This window comes from Saccostrea cucullata, unplaced genomic scaffold (genome assembly GCF_032062105.1).
Source record: "Saccostrea cucullata isolate Sc308-1 unplaced genomic scaffold, CSIRO_AGI_Scuc_v1 ctg8440, whole genome shotgun sequence".
Classification (NCBI taxonomy): Eukaryota; Metazoa; Mollusca; class Bivalvia; order Ostreida; family Ostreidae; genus Saccostrea; species Saccostrea cuccullata.
Window position 1 is genome coordinate 172,005 of NW_026924719.1, and position 13,517 is coordinate 185,521.

Here is a 13,517-nt window from a genome sequence, read left to right on the forward strand (position 1 = left end):
TCTATGCAGCGTTTGTACTTTTTATTGATAAGTCAACAAGTTGACAGAATGAGGAATTTAAAACATGACTGGTTGACAGGTCGACAGGCTGACAGATAGTACTCCGTATGCTTGTAATATACACACGTATTCAGGAAAACAGGTCGGCGGGTTGACAGGTCGACAGGTCGACAGGTGGACAGGTCGTGAGTTAAAAAAATGACTGGTTTACAGGTCGGCATGTTGACAGGTAGTTTGCTTAAAAATTCAACATGTATTCAGGGAGCTCAAGATGGGTTGACGGGTTGGCAGGTCGACGTGTAAACAAATTGACAGGTAGAGTGAAAAGGATTTTCCCACTAGATCACATCTGTTGACCTGTCGACGTTGGTGATGACACTGTCATCCATTAAAGGGAAACACACGTCTAGTGAAATATTAGGTAATAAGGCAAAACCTTTACTTTTTTTCTTTTTTATCAAAGGGGATTTTTCCTTTATTATAAATTTGGAAGAGGTTACTCGGTTTTACGGATCTACTTTTCCGTTTACCCTAGCAATGCTTTGATCATATAAAATAACTATATAACAGCAATTTTTTGAGGAAAAATTTTTGCGAAACTTTACGATTAAGGCCCCCCCCCCCTTCTTTTTCGCGTCATTTCTATATTTTAATAGAAACAAAAATACAACGTCCTATTTATAAAGCCAAACGGTGATCATATATTTCATATGATTTATAAACTTTACAGACAAATCAGTTAAATGATTTTTTAAAATAATGAAAGCCCCTGCAGTCATGTGATTGACAGCATGCAAGTCTTTTTATTTGAATATATTCATATTGTGTCCAATTACCCTTTTTTTATTTTTTGGTAACTTAAAACTCTTAAAGCAAAATTGTTAATTGAAAATAAATGTTAAAGGATGCAAAAAAGGATTAAAACTACAACTACATGTAGTTCAAAGTACTCAATTAACTTGCAAGTGCATAAACATTATGTACTTGAAATTTGATAATAATCTGAAGTAGTTGAAAAAAGCACCTTATTTCTTAAACTCCTATTCGAGAATTCTTAATTCATATAGAAACATCAACTAATACCCTGGAATGACTTAATCTATGTTTGCCCTTTTTGTGCAATGAGGACCATTTAAACGGTGATGGTATTTTTTCAAACCAACGCCTACCATGCAGGGTACAGCGTTTTGAATGTTTCATACGAAAGAGCAGCGACTTCAACTAAAATTCTGTGTGCTTGGCAAAAGAGTTGTCAATACTTATACTTATGTAAAAGATTAAAGTTTGACGTGGTGCCGAAGACGAGAGTTTAACCCGGACATACCAATCAAAAAACTGAATACTCTAGAAATAATCACTAAGAATTACTTTATTAAGTTTAAAGCATCCGGAAATACGAGACAGTGAATTATTTTCATATAGAATAATACATACTCTTTTCCATATCAAATTCTGTATCATCCTTAGACCCCAATATCGGCGGAGAGCCTAGGGCTGATTTTGGTAGAGTGCCGATCAGAATATGTTTATTACATACTTAGTAATAAAATACACTGCGAGTTCATTAAGCTGAAAAGGAAATAAGTGAATAATCATGCACGAACTTCTTACATATACACGCTCTGTTGACTCACAGGATTCAGATGTGTTTCTACTTCTATTTGAAATGCATGTACTTTGAAAAAAAAATACTTTGTCAGTTAGATTATCCTTACATTCAAAAAAGTTAAAATTAAGAGAATTTATACCCCCCCCCAAAAAAAAAATATGTGTATGATCACAGGTACTGTTTTTGAGGTTTAAATTACTAGGGGTGAGATTCTGATCCGCATCAGCCCCGCAAATCCAAATCAGCCCTATAGGACTGATAATGCTATTTTGACGTCAGACATATCGCATATGCAAAAAAACCTGTATTTTTTTTCTAAGTATGTAATAAAGTAAAGTAATTGAAAAGTGTTTTTTTTTATATCCAATGTTAACCATGTTTTCATTTTTTACTTTATTTATAAACGCATGATTCATGATACAATTTAAAAAGAATGCTTTTGGAAGTTTTGTAATTTTATGTCTTAATTTCTCTTCAATGTTTAATTATTTACATCTTTGTCAGACAATATAAGTTCGATATTTTACAATTAACACCATTTTATTCAACATTATAAATTCCTTTGTATAGGCACTTACTCGATGAAATTGGTTGCACATGCGTGCATCTATGCTACTTTGTTATTTAATCTGATGTTTCATTATATTTAACATCTATTTTAACATTAACTTGCGACTATTGGAACACTTTTAGAATAAGCATAACCTTATTTCATTCTTGTTAACAAATTAACAATGTTTGGACTAAACATTCTCACATTTATTTCTACAGTATATTATACCGTATCGGGAGAAATTAACAATGTATCTAACATAAAAGTGACTGCTTCGGGCAAATGTATGACTTCTAGCAAAGTCATGAATGTTTTACCTATCATTGGACAAAAGCAGTGCATTCGAAAATGTTTGCAGAATCACCAATGCAAGTCAGTGAACTATCGAAAACAACAGCTCAATTGTGAACTGATAGCAGCAAAATACGGGGAATCGGGAACGTCTTTAGTTCTGGATTCAGAGTGTGACTACATTGAAATGGAAAATCAGCCACAGGTAAGTAATATCTCGACGTTTCTAGAACACTGTATACTGTGTTGTTTATCGTTGAATAAAGACAAAAGATGAGAATGTCAGGAACCCTCCTTTGTGCTAAAATAGCAGCAATTTAACAAAGTTAGTCAATCAGGATATAGATTAGGGAACAAGCACAATTAAAATCCCGAACTAAAACTGTATGTTTTTTTTTTATTCCTTTAGGTCAATAAAACACTTTGTATTTTCTCAATGAAATTTGAAAACGCATCATAAAGACTTAGAAGATATTATATTCATTTTAATCTGCTCTGAAAATGACAAAATGTACCATTATTTAAGTATTTTATGCAAGTATTTTACAACACTTAACATAAACATAATGAATGCTTCGTATGTGATAAAAGTTTTAGTTTTTTGTTCATATTGCTGTCTTATTTTCCGGCACGGTGTGTATTTATGAATTGACTTATAGGGACGATTTTCAAATATTTGGCACATCACTTACATGTACAATGTATTACTGTTCGATATCTCCATATTCTTCATGAAAAGATTTCTTAAAATTCCTTAATTAAGACAATTAAAATACAAACCTCAGTATTAAAAAATCTTAAATGTCATTTATTTGTTTACTTGTCTAATTTAAAATACTTATTTGTCCAACTAAAGCTCAGGTGATATTTTCTGACCGAAGGATCTCTAACACCTCTCGTCTGTGTGTCTCCTTTTACCTTCTACCTTTTCAACTTTTTTAGAAACAAATAGGTTATTACCAAAAAAATCATACAAAGGATACTGTGTTGAACAAATATGTTGTTCAGGGCATTTGTTAAAAAAAATAAATGACTTCACAGTAAACACTTCTCTTTGACGTATTTCAACACTTTCTTCATAATTCAAACAAGAGGTCAAGGTCATGATCAATGAGCCTGAAGAAGGATGGCTCACAAGAGGGATTAACATGTATGTTTATCATAAGAATACTAGTTTACCAAAAAAATCTTGTTGTTTAAGAACGCCTCTGATTTGTTTTATGATAAAGCAAGAATCTTTAAACTACCTTAAACAAATTTAGCTGCAAAAAATTGAAACAATACTCAGGCTTTTTTCCAAACATTCGAAGATCAGATTTTATCTTTGCAAAAAAAGCTATTTAGAAAAACGACTTTCTTTTATCCCATGACCCTGAATAGGCAAAGGTACATGAAGCTTAAAGACGCTGAGACAAAAAGGTCTATCATTTTTACAGGAGCTGGCTGGATCTTGTAATGCAACATCGTGTAAAGAGGAGTGTGTGCCTCTGAGTAGCGGAAAACCGTTTTGCGTAAATGGCAGTAAGTAATAAATGAATAGTTTAACTGTTAAAAGATCCCATCAAAGAACAAGGTACAGTTATAGGCTTTATGACCCTGTGAATTTCTGAAAAACTGAGACTGCCTCATTTTAGTTACATGTAACAATGCTTGGAATATCCTAGATACGCTTGTCGATAGCAAGTCTATCAAAAATGACATAATTTTCTTCCAGTCAATGCATTATGACGCCAAAGAAAGCGTCAATTCCCTGTTCTAAAAAGAGTCTACAGAAACCGCCAATTTTTAATGCTATTTTTCAGTATTTATTATAGAGTGCAACCTCTGATCTGCATTAAACGACTAATAAATCATAGAACTATTTCTGAAGATTATAAGACATCATTTTTGAAGAGCAGAGGGTGTGCTTATACTATTTTTCTTCTCTTAAAGTACTAAAATATACCCATTTATGTTAAATTCAAGAACATGGCAATACCATTAAGTCCTTGTTCCAAGCCCCGGAGTTTAAGGAGAAAAAAAAGATAATAGGAAATGAAAATACTACGTCTTTACTTTATTTGATCTTTGAAATGAAAAATAAAGTCAATAAATTGGTATATCTACAGGCCCATTTTATGTATAAAGTGAACCGAGCTCTTTGAAAAGCTTCTTAGAAAACGAATTCAACCGTATTTTATCTTAATCTTCAGCAAAAATTTTTAATTATTTCGGCTGAAAGTAAAGTGTTATCAGTAAAATTAACTAAAAAGAATCTTGATTAAATATTAAAATTTATTGCTTGTTGTTGTAAAATAAAACAATATAAACGCTTGCCTTTCTGAAACAATATGTTGCAGATTAATTGAAGTTATTTAATACCTTCCCATTTCATTTCCACAAATTCAATAAATAAGTAAAGAATTATACGTCAATTCGAATTTGAAAATGTGTTTCCAATAGTGCATTTGTTTTAGTTCTTTATGTAAAACCAAAAACGTTTTAGAAGAAATATGAATCTAAAACATGTCTACTTTTGTTGAGAATGAATTACAATATGCTTAGTTACACACATCTAAAAAAGACTTTTTTGCAATATTTCAATTGCATTTGCCTAATTTGTACAAAAACGTCTCTGCATAGGGTACTATATGAGTGTTTAATGAATGACCCAGAAGTGAAAATGGAAGATTTTTTTTTTTCATTTGAAGTATCCTAGGTAGTATGAAAAAAAATGAATATTGAATACTGTTCCATTTATGCTACTATATTGCAGAATGTCCTACATCATGGAGGATAAACGGGGAGAAGAAATATTGTTTTGTGAACAATCCTCTTAAGTGGCATGCTGCCAAGGTATGTCATTAAAGGTTCCAGTAGAGTTGTGACTTTATTTGACTAGTTATCCAAAACTAACAACAAAAAAAAAAGAAAGAGCTCCGATAAGTTTATATATAAAATGCATTAATTCAATCTGTGAAGTACCATGTCCGTTATTTCTACATATGCATGTGAAGACTGCGAAGGGCTTCAAAGAAATACCTCTTTTCGGCACTGTGATCATTGGAAAGTAATAAATTGATCTTACCACCGTCTGCAGTGACACGGGCTTTGGTTTTTATGGTCTCAATTTAAAGATTAAAAAAGCATTTACCAAAGGTAACTTTTAAAATAAATTTAGGATTGTCGCAGCCGATGCTTGAACCCACTTATTTCTAATAATGGATCAATCACTCTACCTAAGAAGTTACATGAAAGCTTTAAAAAAGTATATAGAATATTTTCATCAAATATAATGGCTGGGTATTGAAGTGTTTTACTGTAAAATGATCGTGTATGCTAGAAAATAAACATATTCATTTTTATATAAATGTTATCTCTCTGGTAATAATTGACAACCCATACAGTGTATCTTTGAAGCAAAATAATGCTGTTGCCTACAAGTTATAAACATTTCACATCATTTATATAGTGTTTCCAAGGAGGTGCCATATTTTCTTCAATTTTGCTTGATCGATACCTGATATGGTCGTGCTCTGTTTGTCACCTCATAAAAATCATTACAAAAAAAGATACATTGCGTGTTCCAGTAAGTGTTCAATTAAGCCTTTTTCGTTACTCTTCACTAAGATTTTGACAATAGTGAAGGAAAAATTTCAAGAGTTCTGTGCAAAAATATATTTAAGAAGTGGTGTGAATCAGATGTGGATAATAAAAAATTCCAAAGAACTTTTAGACAATTTGAAATCACAAGACTTTACCAAAATCAACAGCTTAAAAACTTACAACTTTTCAACTTTATACACAACCATTTTCTAAGACAGATGAAGTCCAGGTTTCTTTAATATTATTGGCATCTGCTTTTGAAAAAATAGAACTCCTAAATAAATTTACCTAGTCATTGGTCATTTTCAAGATTATTTTGTTAAAACACTTTCTGATTGCACACACAAGTACTCTGAAGTTGACATCAAGATGCTTGAAAGTCTGATTGACAATATCTTTGTGGTTTTTGGAGACCAGGTCTTCCAAAAATCTATTGGAATTCCATGGGAACAAATTGAGCTCCGTTATTAGCAGAAATATTTTTATATTCATATGAAGCAGAATTTGTGAGAAATCTTATGCATGCAATATACCTGCGACCTTCATTTCCTGCACCCGGAGTGTATATATCTCAGTTGATTCGATACACAAGAGCATGCTCTACGTAAGAACAAGTGAAGAAACGAGGTAAATTATTGACAAGCAAGTTGATGATACAAGAATATTAGCAGTCTCGTTTAAATTCATAATTTCGTAGGTTCTGTGGTCGATATAATGACCTTGTCAGCAAATACAATATACATTTACCATTGAGTCATATGCTGACTGAGATTTTTCATACTAATTGTTGGTCCATTGTTTATACACTGAAATGACGACGGTTTTTTACCGTTATTTCCCGATCATGACAAGGAGCACATGGCAGGTGTAACCGGTCAGCAGCGGATGCTCACTCCTCTATGACACCTAATCCCAATTCTGATGTTTCTGAGGTCCGTGTTTGCTCTGCTCCTATTCTGTATTGTTTTATGGACTTTGATATTGAATACTCATATATCATTCACATTGAGAACGCAAAATTGGAACTCGAGTGATCGTTTATTGCGAAATGAATAGCTGTACTGTTGGCAGTGTGCTAACTAAATGACCCCCAAGCCTCCCGTATGATTATAATGGCAAAGTCCGTGTTTTTTTCTTGAAGACCGAAAATAAGTACCAGGTCAAACGTTAAAAAAGACGATGCACGTTGGCATTATGTAATAAAGAAACTGAGAAACTATCCTTCACCATTATTCACTGGTATAAGAGGAGTTGTGGATGAGACTACCTATCAATATTATACAAAAAATGAAACTGTCAATATTTTTTAAGAAGTCCAAAATAAGTTTCCAATAAAAATATAAAAAGGAGATGCACAATGGAACAATATTAACATATATAACAAAGACTCAATAAAGATGTCATTAAGTTTTATTTGTTGGCATAAGCGGAGTTACGAATAAGAGATGAGTATCCCAAAGCGTAACGGACGATAGGACAGACGTATGGACGGACGTGCAGACACTATAATCTGTCAATTATAGCAAATTTAACAACACTATACATTAGTTCATGTAAACACTTTATAAAATAGAACAAAACATATAATGCTAAATTCATTAAAATGCGATACGCATTGTCTTATTTGTAAATTAGACAGTAAAGATACTGCTAGTATAGAATTTACAGTAATCACAAAATGCATTCTACAAACTTAAACTGGGTCAAAGACAGGTCAACATCCGCTCAACGAAATACGATAACTAAAAAGGCTGTTTTCAATTATATTTATTCTCTATGATTTTTTTTCTCAATGGAAACAAAATTGATTTATTGATTGAATATTGTTTAGCGTCTAACTCGAGAATTTTTCACTCATAAAAAGACGTTACCGTTTGCAGGTGAAGAGCTTCAAATCTAGACCTATACACGACACCAAGGGCCATTGAACAGTGGGGGCTCTTTATGCTAACCGCAACATGAGACGTACATTTCAAGATCATTTCAGAAAGACCTGTGATTTTTACTTCTATTTCCCAGCGCTTGGGGAATGAACAGTCACTACCAATGTTTACGCCTTAGATTTGACGCGGCGCTGCGCTGGAGAATCGAAACCGGGCCTCCCAATCACAAATTGATTTTCAGTGGTGAAAAAATAAAGTTATTTCACCTTGTTCATAGGGGCTTGTTCCCGGCGTGTAATAATTATTTATTTAAAAAAAAAATATATATATACACTAAAAAAAAGCAACCTATGTAATAATTATTTATTTTAAAAAATCATATACGGTAATGATAAAACATGTCTTGTTTTATTATTTCTATAAATGCTTTTTTTTAATAAATAATTATTAGACACCGGGAACAAGCACCTATGGCTATTAACTAACTTTGTTCTCAGTACCCGAGTTTATGCATGTTGACAGGAATTTTTTATTGAAATGACGATCGAGAAAAAATTATGAACTGAAATTTTTGCGAAAATGATATTGAAATAGCTTAACAAGTTAGTTCAAACATTTGATATAAGATACGTAAAGGTGGTTTTAATGAGGTTTGACCATTAAGTCAACATTAAGCTCAGCTTAAAGGTGGCTTAATGGTAGCTTAATGAAGTTTGGACATTAAGCACCTATAAGTTGGAGCTTAATGGTGGCTTAATTGTGGCTTAAAAGAATTAACTTCTTTAAGCACCATTAAATCACCATTAAGCTACCATTAAGCGATTGCTTAAAGGTGATCTTTCGTCCTGTGTGAACAAAATAGAGAAAGGCCTAATCTAAATAAATGTCAGTATCAATTTACGATGTCTGATTCAAAATGCTGCATTTCGTAAGAAAAAAAAAGTGTTTTTTTCTCAGATTAAATTACATAAGGTACAGAAATAGTGTGTTTTAACAAGAACAATTTCAAGTAATGGTGCCAGATTTTCTGAATTTCTCTTGTGCACTTAAACATATTAAAGTTCCCCGCAATAAATATAATAATAGAGGTTCACGATTTTCACCGGATGAAACATGAATATGGTATCATACAGACCCTGAGACGTGCTAATACCCCAAAAAAGCGTGTGACTTTCATGCGCTTTCCGTTTCGTGCAAACCGTGTAGCGTTTCGTGTGAACCGTGCAGCGTTTCGTGCAAACCGTGTAGCGTTTCGTGTAAACCGTGCAGCGTTTCGTGTAAGCTCCAAAGCGTTTCGTGCAAACCGTGTAGCGAGGGTGCAAAAGCGTGTGAGAAACGTGCGACTTTCGTGTTAGAATCGTGTGAGAAACGTGCGACTTTCGTGCAAGAATCGTGTAAGATTCATTCGGAAGTCATTTCATTTTAAATATGGCTATCGATGGGTCATGATGTAAAATTCTATTAGTATTTTATTATTGAATTAGCTATGCTTGTGATATTATAGGAGTAAAAACAAAACAAAAAAAAAAAATGGAACAACAAAATGAAATTAAACGGTAATGTATAATTTATATTTGTTTGATTTTTTTTTTTCTTTCCATAGAAAATGTGTTCAAATTAATCAACTATGTACAACAATTTTAAGGGCATTGAATGCAATATACTATCAACGCGATCATGGCTTCTTAAATATATTTTTCTCAAAGAAAGAAAGAAATACCGGTATTATTTTTTTTTTAATTTCAAGCAAAAATATATCAGGACTCCGCTCTTGTCTTTACAATTGAAACGATGTGTCATTTAATACTTTTTAATACAAAAAACAGGATGCTCATTATTGTCAAATAAATGGATTTCAAAACTTTAATTCAAATGCACTGACGACCACATCTTTATAGACGAGGGGGGGGGGGTTAAATTTCATTACTAGTACAGTCTTTCATTTTTTTTTTGTAACTTTCGATCTAATGTTAGTTTAAGCAAATGCTTAATTTTCTATTCTGTTTTAAATCCTTTGTTAAATTTGTGCGCAGATACACCCTTTAAAAATGTATTGGAATCTTCTTTCCGCCTTTCAGCTGTGATCAAGGTCATTTTTTACAACAGTGATCACGGGCTCCGAGTGCATGGCAACTGAAAACCTGTTTTGCTATATGTACATGTTGAGTTCACGGGTTAATGACACCTGAAAATTACGACTGGTTTTTTTATTTTTTTTTAATAAAATGGTTCTATAAATATTTAATGGGTACAACTGATAAATCAGCGGATTTTATCTTTTATTTGTAAATCCGAATTTCTAGCCGTAAACAGTAAAATAAACAGAACTGATTTGGTAGTCTTTTCATGAATATCATGTAAGGAAAGCTTAGGAGTAAATCATGAATAACTGTATATTATTTGTGTTATAAATTACGTACTTATTATTTCATCTAAGATATTTCAGTTTTCTTGTAATGTACCTGAATGCCGATGTAAAGATCGATCTATATTGTATGTACAATGTTTAGTCAAATACCGCGACTATTAATAAATGTACACATACATACATACGTTTAGTCCTGTTTTCAAATGAAGGATTTTACAGTATGATGGGTATACTGATGTTATTTGATAAGCTTCATGTAAAAAGAGAAAATGAATAGAATGGATTAAAAGATCGCATTAACACCCCCCCCCCTTTACCGGTTTCCCTCCTATTGATAATGCTTCGTAAAATAAAAAAAAATCTTTCAAAAAGTATCAATAATCGTAAGTAGAGTATATAGGCAAATTGTATTACTAATTTAAAATCAAATCACGAAAAATAATCCGCCTACGGAAATCAAACACAATATAATCAATATTATTAAAAATCAATGAGGTTATATTCCTGCGGTAAGAAATTTGTGTTTAATTTATTGAATTATACTCGTAAGAATATTACATTGAAATGAATGACTAATACCTGTATATAAAAATTGTATTTTATTAAACAGTCATTCACGATATTGGCATTGTAACGTGAAGCGCTCACCCATCCAAGGGTTAAACAGGCTTGCCGTTGCTTAACTTGCCTGAAATAGAGGGAGACTCTACCGCATCACCAGAAAAGCTAGCTCACTGGCGAGGCAGTATAAGTTCCCTATATACTGTCCGATACACTTCCCCCCGCTCAGGGAAGCTTTGACCCGAAGCTTAGCATGAGTTCTCTCTGAGTGTTTGGGTCTCTTCAGCTACGGCAATTAATGCCGTTCCCGGACATGAAGTCCGTACCTGGACACAAAGTCCTAGCCTTAGAGCTTCCTAAAGTAGGTCGGAACCTGACTTCAGATACGGCAACCCCTGCCGTCCACAGACACGAAGTCTGTATATGGACACTAAGTCCTAACTCTAAGACTTCCTGAAGAAGGACGCCAGACACCAGAGTCACTACGCTGCCACCAATTTTGTAACGTGAAGCGGTAACCCATCTAAGGGTTAAAAAGGCTTGCCGTTGCTTAACTTGCCTGAAATAGAGGGAGACTCTACAGCATCACCAGAAAAGCTAGCTCACTGGCGAGGCAGAATAAGTTCCCTATATACTGTCCGCTACAGCATTTCGTTTTTAAATAGTTGGATAAATAAAAAGATAAATTCGAACTGACAATTATTTATCAATTAATTACAACTGTCAGAGTGTTAAATATTTCTATCGGTTTATGAAATACAAGTGTACTGAAATTAAATTAAAACAGCTGCTTATTGTGTCTTTGTGAAAGATTTCCATTGAATTAAAGATAAAACGGTAATAATGCCCGAGATATTCAGAGTAGAAAAATCCAAACCGAGGCCAAAAGGTGCGAGAATCGTGCACATAGCGTGTGAGAAACGTGTATATACAAAGCGTTTCGTGCAGCCTTTCGTGTAAACCGTGCAGCCTTTCGTGCAAAGCGTTTTGTGTAAACCGTGTAGCGTTTCGTGCAAATTAACCGTGTAGCGTTTCGTGTAAACCGTGCAGCGTTTCGTGCAAACCGTGAAGCGTTCGTGTACCGTTCGTGCAGCGAGCGTGTTGGGTAGTAGCACGTCTCAGGTGTATAAATACACATGAAATATTTCTCCATTTTATTGTAGCGACCTTATCTGGCTGTATTTTTAAATAAGTCAATTGCAATAAATTGATAAAATTTAATGTAATTGTACGACTGTTGTTTTTGAGGTCAAATATTAAATTGCAAAAATGAAAGCATGGTTTACACAAAATGCAAACAATCTTAATTTCAAATAATGTATATGAATTCAACAATTTTCTCGGAAATCAGAATTCTGTTTTAACTCTCTAGTGAATATGTATAGTGAAGTGTATCTTTTATTTTATTCCCTTAGGCTAGCTGCATTTGGATGGAAGCACATCTTCTTGAAATAGAGAATGAGGCTGAACAAAACTTGATTCAAAACAAAGGTATGTTTTTGTGTTTTCTTTCTGTAATTTGAGGATTTTTTTGTGTTTTCTTTCTGTAATTTAATTACTGAAAAATAGTCCAATAATGTTTTTACGACAAAATGTAGAAAGATTATCATAAATATTTTTCTAATTTAAAAACCTACGTTAATTTTGGCACAAAAGTAAAAAGGTAGTATGATTTTATGGAAATTTAACATAGCATGGACGTATATATGTCGATTTTATCTAATTATATATAGCAAGTAGTTTAAACATTGGTCGGAATGAGTACATCTTGAACTAGTCAGTTTGAGTTTTCTTAATTCAAGAAATGTAAACTAAATAATAAAAAAATTATTAGAGAAAGAAAATAAAGAAAAATGATCAATGAAAATTTACATGTCTTGAGTACAGTGTACCAACTTAAATTGGTTAATGATGTATTTCATTCGATGGACTTTTTCACGTCCCACAGTGGGATTCGAAAACTCGACGTAAAGATAAACTCCTTAGCTGGCTCGCGAATAAAATGGACATTTTAACCACTGCGCCCTGTGGGAGACTCATGGGAGGCTGGGAATACCTTGAGAATAATCATTTTTTTCACACAGTATATTTGTATATTTTGCAGAATATTATTTCTGTATTTCGGAATGTTTTGGCGGGGGTTTTACTCTATTTAATAACATGTTTGATTCTCGGTCTCATTTGAGTAACCAACAGATCCGGGATTAGGGGGAAATATGAACCATTTTTAATAAGTGAAAAAAATTCAAATTCAAATTATGCGCTGGACTACTTGAAGTATTAAAGATTTCAAAAAATAACTTTGTTTGACCAATTCCTAAATGTATATTCAATTATTTTCCGAATATCAGCATATTTAACTACATGTATTTTCTTTATTTCTCAACGAAGCACACACGTTTAACTCCATATATTATATCCATATATTATAAAATTTTAGCCTCTGGGGACAGATGGTGGATGGGGGGAACAGACGAGGAGTCAGAGGGCACGTTCATCTGGGTACATTCTAACACAACATTGAGTTACACAAACTGGCTGCAAGGTGAACCTAGTAATGGGGATACAGGTGAAAATTGCGTCGAAATGCTTACTGAAGGTGTTTGGAATGACAAAAACTGTGATTCATCTACTTACTACATTTGTGAAAAAAAGACTTTTCAATGA

The 13,517-nt window shown here is 33.1% G+C and overlaps 1 protein-coding gene across 1 annotated transcript; it reads left to right on the forward strand.

Annotated features, from left to right (window-relative positions):
- Window positions 1-2,348: 2,348 nt before the first annotated feature.
- LOC134267117 (hepatic lectin-like) lies at window positions 2,349-13,517 on the forward strand. The gene is made up of 5 exons (XM_062749338.1): window positions 2,349-2,658; window positions 3,890-3,974; window positions 5,209-5,288; window positions 12,266-12,341; window positions 13,291-13,517. The coding sequence occupies exons 1-5, from the start codon at window positions 2,449-2,451 to the stop codon at window positions 13,515-13,517; spliced, it is 678 nt and encodes a 225-aa protein (XP_062605322.1). The 5' UTR covers window positions 2,349-2,448.

What these genes read in the sequence shown, in the direction of transcription:
- LOC134267117 (XM_062749338.1), top strand. Translation starts at nt 2,449, where the DNA reads ATGACTTCTAGCAAAGTCATGAATGTTTTACCTATCATTGGACAAAAG. An exon ending in TTAAGTGGCATGCTGCCAAG is followed by an intron (nt 5,289 to 12,265) that starts GTATGTCATTAA and finishes TTATTCCCTTAG; the next exon opens with GCTAGCTGCATTTGGATGGA. An exon ending in AAACTTGATTCAAAACAAAG is followed by an intron (nt 12,342 to 13,290) that starts GTATGTTTTTGT and finishes ATAAAATTTTAG; the next exon opens with CCTCTGGGGACAGATGGTGG.